The sequence below is a fragment of the Nothoprocta perdicaria genome, unplaced genomic scaffold, assembly GCF_003342845.1.
Source record: "Nothoprocta perdicaria isolate Ctin4 unplaced genomic scaffold, notPer1 scaffold_229, whole genome shotgun sequence".
Taxonomy (NCBI): Eukaryota; Metazoa; Chordata; class Aves; order Tinamiformes; family Tinamidae; genus Nothoprocta; species Nothoprocta perdicaria.
In genome coordinates this window covers 791,043-813,151 of record NW_020455454.1, presented here as the reverse complement: position 1 = coordinate 813,151, position 22,109 = coordinate 791,043, and the positions used below count along the sequence as shown (strand labels likewise).

At 38.0% G+C, this 22,109-nt stretch overlaps 1 protein-coding gene across 1 annotated transcript in view; it reads left to right on the top strand.

Annotated features, from left to right (window-relative positions):
* Nucleotides 1–19,034, top strand: part of OFCC1 (orofacial cleft 1 candidate 1) — a 46,934-nt gene extending 27,900 nt beyond the window's left edge. Inside the window, exons 6-10 of the mRNA XM_026039343.1 lie at nt 1,045–1,214; nt 13,062–13,138; nt 15,244–15,364; nt 17,452–17,691; nt 18,954–19,034. Of these exons, the coding sequence (XP_025895128.1) occupies nt 1,045–1,214; nt 13,062–13,138; nt 15,244–15,364; nt 17,452–17,691; nt 18,954–19,034 (689 nt within the window). The remainder of the gene's footprint in view (nt 1–1,044; nt 1,215–13,061; nt 13,139–15,243; nt 15,365–17,451; nt 17,692–18,953) is intronic.
* Nucleotides 19,035–22,109: the final 3,075 nt, after the last annotated feature.

Here is a 22,109-nt window from a genome sequence, read left to right as displayed (position 1 = left end):
ACAATTAAAGTCATTAAACAATGAGCAGTGCACAAAACTGAAGATTTTAATAGCCTTAGTTTTATCTTTCCTTTTCTGGTCTTCATTAGAGAAAGAAAGACTTCAAAGGGGAATGAGAAAAAAAATGGTTTAACCACTTTCATGTCTTGGAATGGAGGAAGAGAAAGGCTAATAATTAGATAGGGCATTTTCTTTAAGAGAAAGAAAAAGCGCAGAGTTATAARGACATGCACTTATACATAGAAAAATGAGGCAAGCAAAATGACGTGAGAGGTGGCTAACCAGCTATCATTTCTCAGTGATCATAACATGGAGAAATAAGCAAAAGAATTGTGTTTGTGGTATTTTTGACACAAACTAGTATTTAGAACTATAGCCAATGTCAGTAAGAAGGTATATTTTGAAGTATCTTGTTACATTGGAAAAATAAAACAGGTCATCTTCAAATCAGTCTTTATGAATGGGATTTAATTTTATTTCTATACAGCAYGTATCCTTTAGTTCTGCACACATCATCATGGTGAAATCAGTGGAATGAGGTGGGTTAGAGCAGAACTGGACCCAATTAATTTGGTGTGAGCTGAGTGCACACACCTGGGGGGTGGAATTCAATCCTCCAGGATGAGTGGGAAGAAGATGAAGTGATTGCTGTGGCCTAAAAATCCTTTGAATTTCTGTTATTCCTGATCTTACATAAAAGTATAAGGCAAAGTAATTTTTAGAATTCTAGTTAGAATTCCTTTAGCATTAGATTTACATGGGAGTAAAGTGACTGTGACACAGCACACTTTGTAAAATGATTATACAGCAAATTGTACATCTTGCTTCTTATTCCTGTACACAAATGTTGCTCTTAAGGATGCTTTTCCTGGCAGTAATGATTGGAATTTGCCTTTTCAAGTGTTGTTACTTATTTGTGCTTGTCCTATGGTATCAGCAATTGTCCTAAAATTTTGATGGGCCAAACATGGTAACTGAGGGGTACCAATCAGAGATTAAAATCCCATTTACTAAAAGATAACCTGCCACTTTCTTTTCAAGCAGCCTATCTTGTCAGCGAAGATTTTTCAGACTCCGTGATGCCTGTCAGCTCCAGTAAGACATGTGACCTTCACAGAGAGGTTGAAGATGAAGTGATTCCTTCATATATCGAACAGTTTGAGAGGGATGTTCAGGATGACATAATTCTGCTTGGCAGCTTTTCACTGGAACAGGTCAGAGTTAAGAACTATAAGACAATTTTATCGCTTGCTTCATAACATGATGCTGCCTTGTTAACCTTGTACACCCCAATTCTATTTCACTGCCTAGTGATACATCTATTGAAAAGAGAAAAAGATAACTCATTTCATTGGCTTGCTTTGTGTCACTGAAATTTTGTGAGGCTAACAGATCCTTTTGCTTTGTCTCTGTTCAATGCAAATAAATACAAATTGCATCTATAGCTTCTTTCCCAAATAATGGGTGTGTCTGCTCCACAGTAAATATTGCAAATGAGTTTCAATCAAGGGCATCAGTTTGGGACATCTCTCTGCCAAATTTAATGGAGGCGTGTTTATCTATCAGTGAGGAAGTTTGGAGCCCAGGGAGGATTATGTAGCAATATTTACTGCACAGATGGTATAGTCATTCCCAAATTATAAATCTGATGCACTCTCCAACCTACCAAAGCTTCCTATGGTTTCCTTTTTGTTGTTTCATAGTCTAAAAGGAAGTCTGAGTTCATGTTGACAGAGATACTACTTTCCAGAGCTGAAATGATAGTTGTGGACACCTAACTACAATTTGTCCCTTTGAAAAATTCTCATACCAAGACTAGGGGACAGGAAGAGAGATTAATTGATTAATCTATCATTTCTAATTAGCAATGAGAGAACAGCATGCTGGCTCTGATGGGCTTAAAATAGGTTACACAGTGACTGATGGTGATCTAAGCTTTTTTATTATTATTATTTTCAAAGTAAGTTTTTAGATCTTTTTTGTTGCTGGACTTATTCTCAAAATTGTCTTGCTCACAGTGGTGGGGCAAAAAATCCCTTGCTGATTCCCTGTAATTCCCAATATTTTCTTCCTACTGCTTTTCTGTAGCTGTATGCACATTGATAGTGGTCTGGGAAATGTTGTTCAGAGAAAATGAAATGGGAGGGAAGCATGAAGYGAAAGGGTTCAGACCAAGGAAGCTCAGTACTGAGAAAGCAGGGATGATAGTACTGTGTGCAGTTCTGGGCTCCCCAGTATARGAGGGACGTGGAGCTTCTCGAGAGGGTCCAGAGAAGGGCAACCAGGATGATTAAGGGAATGGAACATCTCTCGTATGAAGAGAGGCTGAGTGAGCTGGGCCTGTTTTCTCTGGAGRAGAGAMRGCTCAGAGGGGATATGATTAATATGTATAAGTTCAGGAAGGGAGAATGCAGAGAGGAAGGGGAGAAGCTCTTCTCACTGGTGGCCAGYGATAGGACAAGGGGTAACGGCCACAAGCTGGAGCACAGAAAGTTCCGTCTCCAGGTGAGGAGCAACTTCTTTCCTGTGAGGGTGACAGAGCAGTGGAACAGGCTGCCCAGRGAGGYTGTGGAGTCTCCTTCTCTGGAGGTCTTCAAAACCCGCCTGGATGCCACCCTGTGCCACATGCTSTAGGTGTGCCTGCTTGAGCAGGAAGGTTGGACTAGATGATCTSTAGAGGTCCCTTCCAACCTTAAATATTCTGTGATTCTGTGATTCGGTGATTCTGTGATAGAYGAGGAGTCTGGGAACAGCTGAACTACTCCTACTCCTTTTTAGGGGACTTATAATGAACTGAGAATGTACATGCTCACTAAGCTTGAATAGGGCTTTTTGGATCCACCAGAAAACTTCATGAGGCTCTGTCACCTGAGGAGCACAAGAGATTTTCCAGGTATTGTTTATCCTTTTTCTAAACTGGATCACTGGAAGGCTGGCCATCCCATTTAGACTCTCTATTTTGTATTTCTTTTTATTCAGAAAATATCTTCCTTTCCTTCCTTAGATTTAGTGAATAACAGATGTATTTTAGCCAGCATAATTTATGATTAGTTAATTTAATCTGCCATAATGACGTAAAGCGAGCTTGAAACAAGCTTCTATCAATTTTGCTGTTAGAGGTAACATAATATTTTCAAATGTCGACCAAACTGTGTAATTAACTCTCAGGCTGAGTGAAGTCTAATAGACATCCCTTTCAGATTCCTTTGCACTGACAAAATGAAAACAAATATGGCAACCCAAGGGTTAAAAATCCTAAGTGAAAGTTTATAGTTCATGAGCCAGGTTTTATAAGCAAGTTTCAGAAACACACTTGAATTGCTGCTGCATCTTTTTAGGCTGCCCAAAATGTTCTCCAGTAAAACATCTGAATTGCACTGGTGCTTTGCTGGTAGCATTGGCAAAAAGCGAACATCTCTGTATTAACTCCCTGTCTCTTAGTCCATTACTTTTCTTCACTGCTTTGTAGCTTCACAGTGGATGGATAGCTTTTGTATATGCAGCAGCTCAATGTACATGATTAAAGGTTTTTGAAATAGCAGATATGCTTCCATAATAAACAAATGCTTTATGCAAGGTTTTATTTCTGAAGCTTTAAGTTATGTAGTTACTACATGATCTCTTTGTAAATGTAAAAACTTATAGTTGGGATGAACCAGATATACAAAAGGGGAGATCTCATAGACTCTTGTAAAGGAAGCATTAAGCAGATGTCAAAGTTCTGTTAACAAACACATTAAGAAATATTCAACTTGGAATGCAGTACTGTTTCCTGTGATGTGATGTGCATGCATCTCTAGTAATTTCAAAAGCCCTAATGACATTTGCTTTTAATAAAGAAAAGTAAACATTTTTGAGAAACAATCATAGCTATAGGACTATGTTGTGGTAAAAGCTGGGCAGGTACAACYAAAACTGAGTGTACAGAATGCCACAGGAAAACATCAGTAATCAGAGAATGAAGAGACCCATGCTTATAGATTGAACTTGTTCTTTTAGTGCAAAGAAATGTGCAGAGGAGGGGATGGACATAATACCAGCTTAACATACTTGATTAAAGGCCAAATATTTTCAAAACACAAGAGATTATKCTGAGGATGAAGCAAAGTGGTTATTGGGATGAGATTGCACTTGATGGGCTTTTGGCAATCTTGRCAATCATTAATTCAAATGCTATGGAACAGTACCAGCTCTAGGATTTTCAGCCATTTCTAAACTGAATCAACAAAAGTTATGACTCATAAAAGACTAATGATGTGGCAGTTATAAGGATTAGTACTGCCAGAGAAGTYGAGAAAATTTCTCCTGCTTGGCTATCCTCTTCCTGGACCCTTGTGAGTATTCTTAACCAAACATAATTTCAACAATCAAAACATCAACAATTCAAAACATAAATTCTGTGATTCTGTGATAATTTGTTCACAGGCTGCATCTCTTTCTTGGCAGGATTCAGGCACTACATTTAGTCCTCTGTGCTGGGCTTGCAGGATTTGGTCATTGCAACTATGTAGTCAGATGATGACATGAAGGCACATGACCTCAATGTGAGTTACTCAAGAGTAAAAGAAATGCAGGTTTTGTTCTTCAGTACCAGCAGGAGAGTTATGGCAGTAAGAAATGAGGTATTTGTTGCAGGTAGAAGGTAATAAAATGTTACCTTTCCTGAAAAGATTTACCTAATTTTTCAGGACTTTAGTTAAACATAGGTTAATGCCTCTTGGCATTACACTCAGTATTCTTAGAGCACTGATATCATCATTGCTCTAACTTCTTGCCATGTAACAGAGAGATCAATTTCTATGATGATACACTGATGAGTTTTTCTTTAGTTAATAGGCAGATAACATGTGGGTAGAATTTTGTCCTATGTAAGGCAATGGCAAATTTCCTCCATGGATTAAATCTTACCAGGCCTCAGTCATTCAGAACACAATCACGTATGTGTTCTCTTCCCCTGTCACGTATATCCTGGTTGCACCTACRGACCTGACCCGTCAAAGCTGTAGCCTGCTAAGCATTGTGCAGTTGTGTGTGATCATTCTTTGTGAATGTGGCACTTGTGTGAATATGTGTGCATCTAAAAGCAATGCGGAATGGAAGGTGTCTTTTTCTCAGCCAAAACTTAGCTGTTACTTTCTGAGGTTTGTCAAGATTTTATATGTGTGACATTTGAGTAAGCATTTTTTTTGTTGCTTTCTAAGAACTGCGGGTCAAGAATAAAAAAGTTAGCTGTTTTACACTGCATCTTAAAGGTGCATGGCTTTACTTTAGCTAAGCAATTGGTATGATGACTATTACTCTGATATCAAAGCGTCTTCATAATTTGTCAATATGATGATCCACATTTAATTTTTGTGAGGTGAACAAGTCTACTTATGGTTATCTCCATTTTACTCAGGTCACAGAGAGCCTACACCCATGGGAAGTGTTCAAGCATCCTATTTCCTGTTCAAATATATCATTAGACCAGGGTCACCAGGTTCATTATTTTAGACTTGCCAGGTGTACTGCTCCAGGACTGGGGACAAAGCACTTCACCTAAATCCAAGGCAGGGGAAGGAACTGCAAGATAAATGTCTCAAAGCCTGTGATATTGGACTTCTGATCTTGGACTTCTCATGTCCTGTCAAATGAGAGAGTCCACGGCCCACAGCTGCGGATCAGCACCCATCCGACAGACTCAAAGCCAGAACAAGATGCCAGTGTGTGTAGCTAGAGGTTTTCTAAGCTTCTTCTTYTTTTTTTTTTTTCTTTTCTCTTCTGACTGAAAATGTTTTATTTCTAGATATATATCTTCTAATCACAGTTGCTTCTTCCTCCTTGGTGGGCATCCTGGGAACCCTTAGAAAAGTATGTGAAATGCTTTTTATGTGTTTGTAAAAGGCCCTTCTCTATGGTGTCAGGATACCTATAACATCGATGTAATTCCTCTTTTTAATTGTAGTTCTCTTTTGAATGCTTTGTTCAGGAGACATAGGTATTTAAAGCAAGTATATATTTAGATGGAAGTAATGAAAATCACATGAAAAATATCACATGTGAAAAATCATTCTTTCCATCCAAGAATGTCTATTTAGTTTTTAATATATTCATTCATTCTTTATGATCAGAAGAACAATTAACAACTAATGCAAGTCTTGATGTTCTATTGAACTGGAACAATGAATCCTGCAGCTACCGTAAATGATGATATTGCATTTGCTACTTAGGTAATCTGACTGGTCAGTTCTCTGGCTCATTATCCTAATACAAACTCAAGTAAGGAAGTCTGTTTCTACGGTTCAGTAAACAGAAGCAATTGGAAAGATTCATCAAAGAGAATCAGTGATTACGAAGTCCTGTTGAAGTCTAAGTAACTTTATAAAATCTTGACTATCTGTTAAAAGCAGCAGAACTGGTATGAGGCTTGTAAAGAAAAGAAAGCGTAGCAATATGTAGAGACACAAACATGTGAATACAAATAGAGTGAAAACAAATGAATGTGCTTCATAATTTCTTTTTTCCCTTCCACAAGGAGGCTTTTTTTTTTTTTTCTATTTCTAATACTTTTCAAGCCAAATCCTGGCTGTAGATAAACATACTTACTGCAGCCTTAGTTGCTAGGTTAGCTTCTGTGATAGGAGACTCATTAAGGAAGTTATTAGACTAGACAGATTTTACTGACCTACAATGATGGATTGCTTGAAATGTTTTAACTTTTTTTTTTTTTCTTTCACTTCTTTAGTCTCTCAGTAGAATAGAATTTGCTCTCCAGAGGAGTCTGTGCTGGATGGTACTTTTGAGCTCTACTGCCTAGTATCATAGAGTAATTCAGGTTGGGAAGGACTTCTGGAGCCCCTAGTCTGGTCTAGTCTAGTCTAGTCTAACCTGCTCAAAGGAAGGCTGACTGAGGCATACCGGGATTTCCATATGTAACTTAAGCTTAAGGTCTTTGGTTTTGTTCACTTCTTTTGGCTAGCATGAAACATAATTTAGATCATCTAAAAGTTGAGAAATATAGAAACATAGGGGAAAACAGTTTAGTTGTATTATGCACCTGCTTATTTGCTAACTGATATGAAGGTGGGAAATCATCATTTGCTTAACATGATGGCAATCTGTGAACACATTAGGTTTCTCCCACTACTGTATTGGTCTCTTAGTCAAGATACAGATTTCAGGACTATGTGGTTACAATGAAAACAGGTACTAAATGGCAAACACTCAATGATGGATCATCAGAGTATGATGTTAAAATCCTGTTGCTCATTTCTGCATTTGGGAATAAATCAGACGAGTAAGCCTTACGTTACAGTTGAAAATGAGTAGCATTTTCCATGTTCGTCTTTCAGTAGAAGTGGAACAGGATGTGGGCTGCAATGAAGAGATCTGTTCTGTACATTGCATATAGCAACTTGTCATTTTTGCTAATACATTTAATATAAGCATATAGTAAAGTATACTTAAATTGTTTCCCTCTCTAATGTTCATATACTAAGTGTAACTGAATGTTTCTTTTAATTATGCAGTGTTCAAGTGCTTGTCTGCATACTTGAAATAGAAGATGATGTGAAAGCTGACACAAATGGAAGTTATTGGATAAAGCCGAAGTCTAATAAGATATTAGATTACAATTCTGGAGACAAATTTGTGAGGCGATGTTGTACCATCAGTTAGAAAGAAAAGAATAGGAGCTCAGAAAGATGGGATGGACTGTAACCACAGATCTAAACACTCATTTTTATGGGGCTGTAACAAGCACATTAGTTTCTATGACTCAGTTTTCCCTATCTGCAAAACAGACCTAAAATTAGATACCTGCTTCAGGGAAGAGTAAGAGGACTAAAGGAGTAAAATTTCATGAGGGGTTTTGAAAAGGCTATAGAAATAATAAAAACAATCTGTGTTGAGAATAACAAACATTTTTAAATTGAGGAAGAATAGGGGAAAAGCAGACAAAAAAGTTGCAATATTTCCTATCAGTATTTCCCTTTGGTTTCTCTTCAGGACATGATTTGCTGTCAGTATCTGGAAAGAAGAGAAGACTTTAAAGCCTAGCAGTTGTTCACATAGCTCGTGAACATATTATTAATATAACTAGTCACTAGAGATCCAAAGATTTACCTCATTCCATCAGTTCCCACTGACATTACTGGTGATACACCAGTTTGTAGTAGTGAAAATATGTTCCTTAACAAACTGTAGGGAGGCTCATCCATTCTATCTTATTATTTGGACTAAAATGTCCTTGACCACCTTTGTAGCTGGTGATTTCTGGCTTCATCTGAAGACTTCTGAACTTGTGGAGCTTTGACAGGCTTACACATTTATGCTTAAAATCTCTTCATCAATGACCAATGCCATTCCAGCACTGTATATTTTCAGTGTTCTGCTATGGTTGTCACACACTCTGATAATTGGCCTTGAATACACTTACAACCCACTGTAGATTTTGATGAGGACATCAAAGCTTTATGATTTTGAAGCTACATCCTCTTGACTATGAAATAAGAAACATTTGATGGAGTACCTATTGGTCCTGAAGAAACTTCAGTGGTCCTGAAGAAATTTTCTCTCTATTTGCATCCTGACAGAGTTGAGCAGGTAGAGTCCTCCACTATGAGGCTAAAGAGGCAAAATCTTTGCTCTGCACAAGCTGAGTAACTGTACAGTAGAGATCTCTCTAGGCTTCTCTCAGGGTATCTTAAGAAAGATGACACAGGCTCTTTAACTTGTTCATACTGTTGTCCTGGACCAAAACCCTGAAAGAAAAGATGTCCAAGTCTGGAGGAGAGTGTTGATGTCCTTGTTTTGCCTATGTACTTTACAATCAGATCCAATTTCCATAATCGCTCAAAATAGCTTATTGACATTCTTGTATATGTTTTACTAAATAATTCACCTCTATAGCAGCTAGTGCCTTCCAATGTGTAATTAGTAGCTCATTCTTCACTGCAAAAAGGTCATTAGAGATAATGCAATGCTTCACAAATCTATGAAAATGATCAGCCTATAATGTTGCCACTTAGTATATCTGTATTATTCAGTGTAATAAGACTGTAAAATGCCTAAAGTAGGTCTTACTTTGTGTTCTTCAGTATCAATTTTAAAGGAGAGTATAAAAATAGATTTTCTTTTCTTTTTTTTTTTTTTTTTTTCTTTTTCCAGCCATTGCAAGCAGCTAAATTGTGCAAGCTTGTAATTTTATGCTCAAGTACAGTAAATTGATTTAATTTTTTCTTTGGAAGGGAAGTCATAGGAGTTAGGAGTTGCTTTCTTTCTTTCCCCTTCAGAAACAGGCCTGAGAGTTTGTAGCACGTTTTTGGCAAAGTGCACTGACAATAATATTACCATGTGGCCAGGATTTTGAGACAGATTTACCCCCTGGTTGGTACTTACTGCCAAGACAAGGTCACACAAATTTCAACACGCAAGGGAAGCAGGAGCAATTCAATTTTCAGAGCAAGCATTATTCAGCTTCTTACCCCCTCTTATCTCCTGAAGCCTAACATCCCTATGTTCCCTGTAGTTCCCGTGGAAAGAATACACCTTTCAGCATCTCACATTACTTGAGATGTGAGGCAGCCATGCTTCTGGCAGATACACTTCTGAGAGATATGGAGAAGGGCAGTGGTTTCTCTCTCTCTCTGCCTTTTGTGCTAAATAGTGAGCTGTGCCTAGAAAGGCAATGGGAGTGATTCTCAGCAGAGGAGAGGGAGCTGGGTGGTACTGGGCTGCAGATGCGTCCTGTCCTGCCAAAGCTYGATTAAGAGCAGCTCAGGCAAGTTGCTTCTCACTGGCACCTTGTAAAACTGGGCTAGTCAGGACCCTCCTTGCTGTAAACCGTTTTGGGGTGAGCATATGGCAAATGGAAAGCTGAGGTAAAAGCTTTACATGGGTGCTTGTTTATGGCTGGAAAGATACCACCTTGCACTGGTATCTACCCACTCTGCCGTGTAGTTACGCAGTTGATTTCTCAAGGGAGGGAGGAGCAGGAGGCAGTGACATCCTCTCCACAGGAATTCTTGCTGGTGGTGGGATGTTGCTGGGGACCCCACTGGGGGCYCCTGGCTGGAGGTGCCTTTGCAGTGCACCCAGCTCAGATGAGGAGGATGCACAGGAAGGTGGGTACCTGTAGCGCTACTCACAAGGTTACATGTCTAGGCATGGTGCATTTCCCGTGCACTTTCTTGGTGTCCAGGGTGTAACTGACTATCTCAATTCACAACGGGGTGAACACCTTGGCAGAAAATTGTGGTACCACTAGTTGGACTGTCGAGAAAGTGGAGGAGATACTTTCCCTTAAGACATAGTTAAATGACAGCAAACAAATTCCATTTAGCTTAAAAGCTTTGCTGAAATTTGTGGACATCATCCTAAATAGAAAAGATATGTCTGGATTGGATTTTGTTTATTTTTTTTTTTTATTTTATTTTTTCAAACTGAAAATTATTAGAGGAATCAAACCCTACCATTTGCGAGGTAACTTTTTAGCGAAAATAGTCAGTCAGCAGTGATTAATTGTCCTGAGTCAGGTTTTTGTTTTTGCCCACGGTAGAAACAGTACTTACCATTGTGTGCCTGCAGGCTGAGCCCATCCTGAAAGATCTCTTCAAATACTGGTCTTGATCATGTTCTCTGAGATCAGCAGACAGGCCATTTGTATAATTAGACCTCAAGATAGCCATTTTGCAGATGAAGAAACTGAGAAAGAGGCATGAAGAGGCTGGTGCACAGCTAAAGCAAGTGCTGAGTATTGGAAGGGGGACAAAGCAGTGCTGTGAGTGGACAAAACTGTCTTCAACCAGATACCTCAAGGATATCCCATGCAAGCTCTGAGGGATATCCACTGATGCTTTGCTTTTAGTCATTGKTTTTCTGGGGTGGGGGAGGGAGGTGGTCTCAGTGCCGTATCRATTTGCAGCTAAACTGCATCTTCTTGGGAATACCCATTGTTCACAATCCGTTGTTCCACAGTCTAGACAATGGCAATGTCGCCGTGAGCACTCAGCTATGTGTGTGATGCTATATGCCATTGAGAAAAAGTGCTTGGGTATAGTCCAGTAAATCTCTAAGGGTACTGCAGCAATGATTACTCCCTGTTTAAAAAAAATAGAAAAAATAGGAACTATATGGATTGCACTGTTTTTGAAAAYTTACACTTTTTTTTTTCTCTATTAAATTGCTTCCTGGTGATGGAAATGTCTGGGATTTTTTTTCCTACTGCATCTACTTTCCTTTAGCTTGCACACCCCTGAGGTAATTAGTGTAGGTTAAAATTTACATAACTGACTTTGGGGTTTTGMAAATAGGAAAGATGGAAATTTATTCAATGTGGTGAATAATTCATTTTAAAGCAAGTTTCCTGCTTTTTTAATCATGTAGAAGATGTATTACAGACTCATAGTGGTTTTCTGAATAGGACCCTAAGCACTGAATTTTTGATATATTTTATTTCTTAGTGTAGGTAAAGAAATATTAAGCATGACTCATTGCRCTTTTCCTGCTCAATAAGATTTGAATAAACTTAACAAATTTATTAGGTAGATGATAAAGCTTTTAAAGAATTATCATGACACACTGTGAGAAATATCTTTGCTAAGATACAGAAAAAAATAGTTTTAACTCATATTCCCATTGCTACTTCAGAGACAGAGAGATGGAAAACACAGTGCAATTTATATAAGGAACCCCAGTTCATATTTTCTTCTGAATATTCCTTATTTAATTAAGATTAGGAAGATAAACAAGAGGATTGGACAACTATGGGAATCTGGTAATGTAATCTCTCTCTCTTTCATTTTAAATCTCTACTTCTGACTCAGTGTAAGCCTGGACTGGCAATGTCTGAAAGATGTCACAATCTTACGGCTACTTGATATTTTGCAAGATATTTATATTTCTTAGTTTAAGTGCTTACCTCACAAGAATTGCTGTCGAAGGCAGCTCTGACAATGGAGTTCAAATGTCTATCGAGAATGTTTCTAGCCCATGCTGTCTGACGGGGCCACCCTGTCCTGCTGCGAGCACCTCCCTGCAGCGCTGCTGGGACAGGAGAACCCCATCCTTCCTCATGACATTCCTTGCTCCCTGCTTGCATGCTTGGGAAATGGCATAAGGGCCTTCAAAAGAAAGAAAACCAGTGCTGGCTTTTGGCTAGGTCTTCGTTTGAGCCTTTTTAACCTTATTACCTTTGTAATAGTGAATGTGCAATGTTGAGTGGGACCTGTAGGACTTAATGTATCTGAGGCGCTCTGTGGGGACAAAAAGCAAGGCATAATATATTTTAAGGTAACCATGGTGTGCCTATTTTAATTCTATAGTATTTAAATTAAAAGCTAATTCTTCTAACAAAAGCTTTTGTAATATGCTTTCTGTGGTCAGCTTTTATACTCTAAGAATTTTCATCTTGGCAATGGCAGTCTTTTCTGCAAGTAATTAATTTGCTGTGTTACTCTTCACCAGAGATTCCTAAGCTCCCTTAAAGCCAGGCAGACATTTACCTAAAAGTTTAGAGATGTACAAGAAGGGAGAGACTTCAGCAGCCACATTTAGGTGTGCCAACAGGAAATTTTTCTCTGCAGACTATTACATTGTTTCCCTACCAAAGCATTTTTCARTTTTGAGACTTGGTGAGGGCAGAAGATGAAAATCATCTTACACCATTTACAATATGGTTTGGGTTACACAGCAGGAAGGCTTTGCGTATGTTGGCAGTGGTAGATGGACAATTTATGCTGGTATCGGGGATGCTAGCAAAAGATCTGGGCATGGGCAATACTCTTGATTATTTCATGACATCTCTTAACAGAGGTCAAGGAGAAGAATGTTGTTAAAGTTTGTAAATAGACTGAGGTACCACCATACGCAAATACACAATATATAGATCAATCTTTTTGATAAGAAGCTTCCCTTGAATATAACAGAGACTGGGTGGCTGTAATTCATAATTGTTTCTGAAAAAAGTTCAGTTCAAAGATCTAAAAAAAACTCTTGAAAACTGTAGCTTTTTACTGCCTATGTGTATCTTTGAAAACAAAACTGATATTTTTTATTGTTGTGTTTTCTTTTTGGGCATATAGGACTCTAAGAACAGCAAGGAAGTGTCTTGCCACAACAAAAACAAGCTGCAATCCAGGATTCATAAGCTCTTTCAAAGGTATGTGAGATAAGGGCTATTTTGTACTTCTATCCAATGGGCTTTCCTTGCAGAGATCTTTCAGTGCTTTACAGGTATTAATGAATGGAGCTTCTTCRAAACAAAGGACCTCAGGCCTAGAAAAATGAAGCCTGTACTTTTGAAAGAAGCCTTTGTTTTGATTCTTCCGTTTTTAGATACTCAGTTTGGGCTGTCATTTTTAAGTGCTACACACAGTACACCTCAAAAGGTGACCAAATGGCTTCTCTCAGCACCCTTCATGCCTGGCCTGAAGGATTCTTAGTGAAGGCAATATGAATCAGAGCAATGTTTCTGTGGTTCAGGCTATTCATGACCTTCAGATAAATACGTGCATCAGATTACTTGTAGAGAAATCAATGGAGGACACATCTCTCACAGACACAGTTGAGGAGGCTCTGTTCTGCTTTAACAGATGATGAACATGCTGGTGAGCACAGAAGAGACCCAACCGCACTAAGTAAATTACTAGCTCCAGTCTAATATCCAACAAAAGGAGAGGAAAGAGAAAAATAGGGAAACCCGAAAAGAGATCAAATGTGGTTATTTAAATGTTTGATGTTCAGTAATGAAAACTGTTTACCTTCATAATTGTGTATTAGCAGCTAATAAAGGCAATAGATACAGTAGTTTAAAAGTAATAAAATCAACAACAAAGTGTATTTAATTTTAAATTGAATTGCAAGCAAATGGGTGTCCTAATGAACCCCTGTGTCAATGTAGCTCCAACTAAATTAAGTGAAATAATTTCCATCAAGAGAAACTAAATAAGCACAAGGTTCCAAACAGGCCATTCTTTTTGAGGAGAAAAGTTAACTTCTCAGATGTTTCATCTCTCAGAATTAGTAAGTGACATTCAAGAAGTTTCTTTTGTATCCTTCAAGTTAGGGAAGCTCAACCAAAGTTGACTGGAATCAGCTCAAGCATAAAACAGTAAAGGTAGATGCTGCAGTGCTTGTGTTGAGTCCATAGCATTACTGAATCCTGTCTGTAGTGCTATCAGTCCTCATCTGAACTAATATCCCATTTGTGTCACTAGGACTAATGCCTACACAGAACTTCTAATTGATTTAATTATTGCCTCTACAATTACGTGATTAAATTCTACAGATACAGGAATTCAGAAACTGGTTTAGCTATACAACAGTGGTAATCTTACTGAAATACATTTCTATTTACTGAAATAAAGTTTTAAATTCATTTATTTATTTTAAATAAATTTTAAGAGTGGGACCAGATTGTCAAAACATACCTTTCATATAGTGTTTATTGTTAATGACTTAGTTCTGTATTTGCTCTTGCTCTACAATAGGAGGAAGTAATGCAGTGCCACAACATGCAGTGCCTCTGGTGCATCCTCCCAATAGGGCAGCACTGGGTATCCTCTTAAGTCTGTTCTTAAACCATTCACTAACTTAGGTTTTGGTTCGGGGACCCCTGTTTAAATATACAAACAAACATATAAACAGCAAGCTGATTTAATTACTAAAAATATTCTTTAAATTGTACAAAAAGTTAATATGTGAATGGTAAGGAAGGTTCAATGGTTCACATATAGCTGAAAAAGGTGTGCGTGCAAGTAGATGGGTATATATTTAAATATATGGACATAACGTTTTTTCAGTGGTTTAAAGCAACGCAACTTTAGGAGCCAGTGGTTTCTAAAATCTGTTCCAGTTTATCACAGCTGAAAGTCCTGTCCTGAAAGTGTGGATAGGGGCAATGGCTTCCTACTTTTTTATTGTTTTTCTAGAACCTGAGCCCTGATACCTGTCTTGGAAAGACAGAGTTCCTTATTCTTAGGCAGTGAAACTTTAGGTTATTTTATGTCAGTTTGTAAATAGACTGACAAATAGCAGTCATGTTCTTGAAACTGTGACTGCATTTTTCCTATGCCACTTTTTGAAGACTAGCCATTTTTCTACTTAGAACATTGTTGTTTCTCCCAGGTCCCCTGCGAGCTCTATGATATATTCAAGGAAAACATCAAACTGTGATGTAGTTCCAATAGCAAGTGCTTTTCATGTCTGTGTTGTAGTCCATTTCGCTTCATTTCTTCTTCCCTGTTCCCTTTGTAACTACTGCAGAGTAGAAAGTCAACCACTAAAAGCAGATGTGAGCGGGTGCAAAGAAGAAATCATGGCCAAGTTTGGTAACCTTGCAGATGTGAATAATGAATTAAATGGAGCAGCGGGATGTTGTGGGAAGGTGAGKCTCCCCATGAATGCTCTTTTCCTTGACACAAGCTGCTAAATGACCAGATCAATTCTATTGCACTACTGTTTCTTTCTTTCTTTCTTTTCATACTTAAGACAATACAATTTGACGGTTTGAAAATATCCTTTCAAGTAGCAGTAACAATATGCTTAAAGAGAATGTCTAAAGCTATTAATGATGAATCATCTGGGCATGGCTAGAGTTCTTCAAAAGAGTTGTCAGTGCTGGCCAAGCAAAGTCTTTCAGTAGGGGATGAGACAACTATGCCACCATGCAAATGAGACAGGCTTGAAATATGATGAATCTTCTATCTCCTTTTCCTACTCGACTGACACTCGCTTTGAGGAAGGTTGTAAATGCAAGAGAGATTGTGGTATAATTCCTCAGACTGGCGTTTCTGCCCCCCAGTCACTATTCGATTATCTTCCAAATTGCTGTGTTTCAGAGAGATAAAGATTTTTTATGGCTTGCTGACTTGAAACAACCAGAAGAGCCAGAAAAGAGATGGCTAACCGGCCATGCATAGTAATTCCATTGGTAAATGACAAAATCTTTGTTTGTATGACATTTCCAAAATTACTACAGAAGATGAATCTAAAATACAAAATGTCACATTTGGCATGCAAAACTATCACAATATATTTCAGTATAAAATTCATAGAGGCGTTTAATTTAGAATGTGTTTAATAACGAAGTCTGCCTGCATCAGTAATCCTGCCTTGAGGTTTAAAAAGATTGTCTTATTTATTCACATAATGTTAATTTTTTTATATATGATTCAGAAACCAAAAATATTAAGGTTAAATCTTCATTGTTAATTAAGATTTTCTAATTAAGCTGAAAATAATTGTTATTCAGATTAGCTGTTAAGTATGGTTTGTGTTGAAAAACAAAAGAAGTTTCACAAATTCAACTGTTATATTAACTGCTTAATTTAATTCCAGAAGCTTTCTATCTATATGGAAATATGCWATCTCTTCCAAAATAAATCCAAGACAGGATTAAAGAAGAGATTATTAGCTACTGTAGGCTTAAACTGTGAGACTACTAAACCTGGTAGTCAAGGTAGCCATTTGATTCTGAAGAATGGCATGCAGTAGTGTTTTGTGAAAAAAAAATAGAAGAAATTGATTCATTTTGGGGAAAAAATCATAGCTGATCTGAAACCCTCAATATTTAATTATTGCAGAAGCTATTTTTTCCTTTTAAGTCAACACCGGAACCAAACTGGGAGTCCTGACCCTACAGGATGTATTTGGGTAACACTGAGTATTTGCAGGCATTTTCAAATGGATTCTATGTCTTTACTCAGGAAAGACTTCTAGTAGTAATCATACTGCTGTGTTGGTTCCCCTCTGCCAACCTCCACACTATAAGCTGAGTGTAGAAGAAAAGCACCAAAATGGCATTTCAGATGCACATCACAACATTTATTCCATACTAAACATTTTGTAACTCAGACAACATCTTGTCAACAGCAAGCAGCAGATGTTTCCTTTTGTCTGGACTTGGAATAAAGGTGCCTGTAGGGAGTTGTTATTAAACTCTACACGTGTTGCACTTTGATTACTATTTTTAAGAGAATCTGATTATATGATAATCAGAAGGTGAAAGGATAGTCTGCATATTACACAGCACTAATAGCCTTGGCAAGACTAATAATTAGTATAAAAACACGGTCTGCCCTGTCTCTCATTATGTGCCTGCAGCCTGCTCATCACATCGCCTCTTGTGCCTGCCTTACAAAGTGTGCAAACTATATTTTTGAAAGTGGAATTTTCCTGTGAATTCTGCCTTATTATTGCAGACAAATGGTTCCTGGTTTCACATTTCAACAACTCCACCCTCCTGCCAAGAATGCTAAACATTTATTATTATTGTTGTTGTGATGATCTGTCATCTCTGTGACTTTTGACCTCTCTGATTGCAGAGCCTCAGCTAACAATAGGTAACAATAGGTTGAACAAGAAGCATGTTTTCTACTTTTTAGTAGTTGTTTTCTTATGAAATTTGTTCTGATTAATTGTATGGTTAGAGTCAACTCAACCCAAATCAGTAACTTGGAGCTTTCTCCCTAGGTTGCCGAGTTTGAGACACCACAGGCAATAGAAATTAATGTCAAATGCCTGAGGGGAGTCAAAGATAAGGTGCCCAAAGGCTACTATTTCCTCAGAGTTTCTGTTCTCAGCCGCTTAGGTGGTGGCCTACTGCAATGGCCCGGACTAAAGGAACAGCCCTGGGCCAGAACAACGCTGCCTGTTAGTCATGGTGGAAACTTCTACAACACTGAAATCTACTTTGGACAAAGTATCCAAACAGTAAGCAACACTTCTTAAATATGCTGTCTTTGCTTTGAAAGTTAAAACACATCCGCTCTTTCTCCTTCAGGCTTATATATTTAATGCATTCCATCATGTTCATAATTTATTTAATAATTTAAGGTGCAATTTAGGAAGGTGCAATTTTTTTTCCCCTAGGTTAACCCTCATCATTCACTCTAAAAGTGCCAAATATACACTACATCATGTAGTGTTGTCAGCTAATTTTAAATTTTACTTTTATTCTCTCTTATCTATGCAGCTTGTCAGCTATGTAATTTGATTTTGGTAAAGTAGCTTTAGAATAATAAATGAACGAGTGGGTGTATATAAACACATGAATGCCCAAATCCTTCTGTGAGTTTTTAGCTCCATTGACATCCCCCCCTCCATTTGCCGAAAAAGCAGCATTTGGATTATTTTGGAAGGAGCCCAAACACTTGAGGCTCTATTCTGTCTTTTGCGACCGAGGCGCACATATTTTCCTGCCTAAGCATGCTGTGCGTGGCAGGATTGCTGTGCATCAGTTGCTCGCTGTTGTAGCTAATGCCTAGTGCTGGTTGAAGCATTGGTGTCAGATACACTCTCTGGCACATGCATTCTGCCTTATGGCTTGAAAAATTACTGTGATTTCTCTAACTGTATTTTTTTTTGTTATGAGGTATAATAGGGAGGTAGAATAGGGAGGGCATTTTTTTCTGTTTTCACTCATTACTTATTCTGCACTATGGCCTTGAGAATTTGCTCCACCACCCTTGCTATTGTGATAGCTGTTGCATAGATTTAGAACAAAAAGACACTCCTGATCCCAAAGTGTTTCCAAATAAGGCAATTTATTTGGAACACTTGTGGTATTGATGCTTTGAGTTACATTTGAACAGGCCATTTCCGCTATTGGGTTTGTGATATATATGCTGCTGCTAAATCACATTTTCTGTTGCTTATTTTTTATTATCTATAATAGGTAATGAACAGTTTTCTTGTAATAGGCGCTGTTGATATGTAAAAGATCACATATACAAAGAGGAAAATTGTGAATGTGAATCTCCTATGGTGTTAAAACAAGTGTGTATCTGTCAGAGAAAGCTTTGGCAGCTGTAGTTCTGAGCTGGGAGATGGTAGCTGCTAGAAGGAAGTGTTTGGGGCAGGGGTTAAGTTTGTATATTTTTGCCCTGCCCCCTGTAAATCCTTAAACACCTGTGCTGGAACTGAAGAAATATCTGTTAAAAACTTTTTTTGTTTTTAATCTTCTTTGTCTTAAGTTGGGTTCTGAGGTGCTAGAAGAGGGATTTTGTGTGCTGATGTTAAAGTTTCCCTATGAGCGAAACTRTCTTAGTAGGTAAAGTGTCTTAAAAAGACACTTAGAAAGGCAGGCTCTATGATTACATTGAAAGCATGGGGACTGTTAAATAACATAGCTTCTACTCTMCTGTAGAGGAATAGCTGTACTATTCCTTTTCGTGGAGAAGATTCTGTCAGTTTAGTGCTGTGGAAAAGGATTTTCCATGCTGTGGATTTCTGAGCACCATGAAGTTCCTGCTGCTGCCTGAGTGCAAAGCCTTGCAGTGTGTCTCAGGAAGCCTTCTCTGGGCCCCGCACAGGATGGGAAAAGATTTTGCCRCTTTTCCCAGGCACCTCTGTCTGGGAGAGACCGACCTTTAGCAGTCCCTTAGTTTGGGTTGGGTTGAAGAGAAGTCCTTTCTTATTAAAAGGGAAATCACTGATAGTGAATTAAGGTTCCTCCCTAATGGGATGTGTATGTCTCGCTCATTGCAATGAAGGCAGGAAAGTACTTTCTTGTTAGGCTTTACTGAAAGGAGAAAACTCTGGCTGCTGGGACTGAGTGACTCTGGAAGCCACTGTGGCCTCTTGTTTTTGCTTTGTCTTGACCATTGCTAGTGCTTCCACCTGGGGAATGTCCTCCATTTGAAACTACATRACCCTGCTCTCAGCATTAGGCAACAGCTAGTAAAAATCTTCTAACTGCACCTCAATACATGGGAGCTCCACATATAAATTTGGCGAAAGTGCAAACTGTTTGCAAACTTTTTGGTTTCTCTGCCAAGTGGTACAGCTATCTCAATAACTGCTTAGACATGGTTACTATGCTTCATCCAAGWGACTGAGATAAGTATTTGGGAGTTTTAGCACTTTCCTGGAGTTTGCTATTAAATTATTTTCAAATCTTACAGATGACAATTAGTGTCGTTACTGCATTTCAGTTTTAATCTAGTTAATGAGACTGCAGATCTTGTGGAAGTCCAATTAAAATGTAGGATCAGGAGAAGCTGGATGACACGATTCCTTTATTGATTCCTCTGTCTTCATTCCTGTGTAGCGGACAAGAAAAGCCTAGTGACAGAATTTTAGAGAACCTCCTCCGYTAGCTCATTCTGAAGATACAGATGGTGTACTCTGAGTGCTCCTGCCTTAATGGTCTTCCTTCTTGGTATTGCTGCACACTCTAAGTTATGGTTCAGAAGAAACGCTCTGTGCTGAGAGGAGGCCAATTTAAAGCTTTAGATAATAAACCTGTACTACAAAATTCAGTAAAAGTATTTAAATCTTAATATTGAGCTTCAGATGGGCATCTGGGTTTAGAATACAATTGTATATAGAGCACTGCTGCCCTGGRTTATATTACAGAAGGGAAATACAAGTGCTCACACATGAAGAATAAGCTTTTGTTTTCATTGGCCACAATAATGGTAGGAGTTCAATGTAAACATGGTGAAAGGGAAGACGTGCATGCTTGATATTGAATGAAAGCTTAGTTTTAACTAATATATTAGAGAAATTGTTCCAGAACACTACATCCTTCCAAAAATAATAACCCTGTCATGTTGGCAAAGTTGGTGTCAGCATGGGTTACCTGCTGTGTACAGAAAGTGCTGGTCATGTAAGTTAGATCTGCCTCAGGGCTAGTCTGACTCGCACACCCGACCTTTCAAAAATGTTTTTTGTTCATTAATCAATGTTCTTTGCTTCAGCTTGCCAGCTTCAGTTCTTTCCCCTCCTTCACTGTCCTCCTTTTTAGTTTGTCACCCTCYCTCCCCCAGTAACCTCTGACTACATATTAGACAGTGGTTCCTAATAGCTCCATTGAATTTTATTTGGCTTTCAGTAAGGTCAGAAAGTCATATAAATCTCTTTTTTTCCCCTTTAAATTATGCTAGACAAAAGGTGCACGAATGCTTTAGTTAGGGATAAAATACAATTATTGCTTTGARTTCCTCTCTACCATCTTAGGTATAACACCTAAAAATGTGATCTGAAGGGGACTTATTTTTGACTCCCAAGTTTTAAGGAAGCTTTCATACCTTTWATTTATGAAAGAGGGGATTTTAGATTTTTAATGCATTAATACCACAGTTGAGCTGTCTGTCTTAGATGAAGCAAGAGCTATTTTGAAGCTTTACCTGCATTCTAGCAGAAAATAACTTGAACTCAATCTGAGATTTGGCAACTGCAGTAGATGATTAAACGCATTGGGGTAAGGAAACTTTATTCTTAAAATTTCAATATGCTTTTGCACTGCCTCATTTTTGCCAGGTCTGCAGTGAAAGTGAGAAGAGGACAGGAGTCATGCTTACTGCTTTCCTAGTAGAGACAGCTGATGCGGTTAGAATGTCTACCTAGGGGAAATTGCCTCATCTTTACACAAGACTAATGATTTTACTAGTACAAGTTTTTGTTGCTGGTTCATGACAGCTGAAGTCATAGTATGGATAAGACCTAATTAGTTGGTGGGCATTTTCATTCATAGTATATTTATAACAGTGATTTACTGTCCCTTAGGATTTGTGTCCCAGCATTGCTGGAGTGTAAGCAAATTTAGATTACACAAATGCAGATTACATTTTTCATCTAATGATGATCTAGACAGCACAAAAGARAAGTTGCAATATTCAAATGTCTAATTTTATTCAACACCAAAAATATTTCACTTTTCCTCCTTCTGCATTTTCTTGGGTTACTTCAATAAAGAATTTTAAATAGTTGTATGAAGAAATTATAACAGAATAAATAATGCAGTTTTCAGAATTAAAAGATTAATTGGCTTCAGTAGTAGAATAATTGGCATGTGACTAAATTGTTTCTCTTTAAAGAAAACTAGCAAAATTTCAGTTAGCAGGACAAAGCTGATTTCAGATCTAGTTTTCTAGTGTCTTCTACAAAGAAAAATGATTTCTAAGGAAAGCATTCCTATTTAAAGCATTTGTAACTTTTAAAAATAAAATTAATTTCTGGAAAGCTTTCCATGAAATCACTGCCTGATGGGAAAACAAATTTGTTCAAAAGGGAAAATTCAGATAGGAAACTTTCAGTTATCCTGCATAGGGCTGTAATGCGATGTAGCTGCTTCCAAGTGACATGGGAAATAAGTTCRTTAAGCAGCTAGTCACTGGGGATGTCAC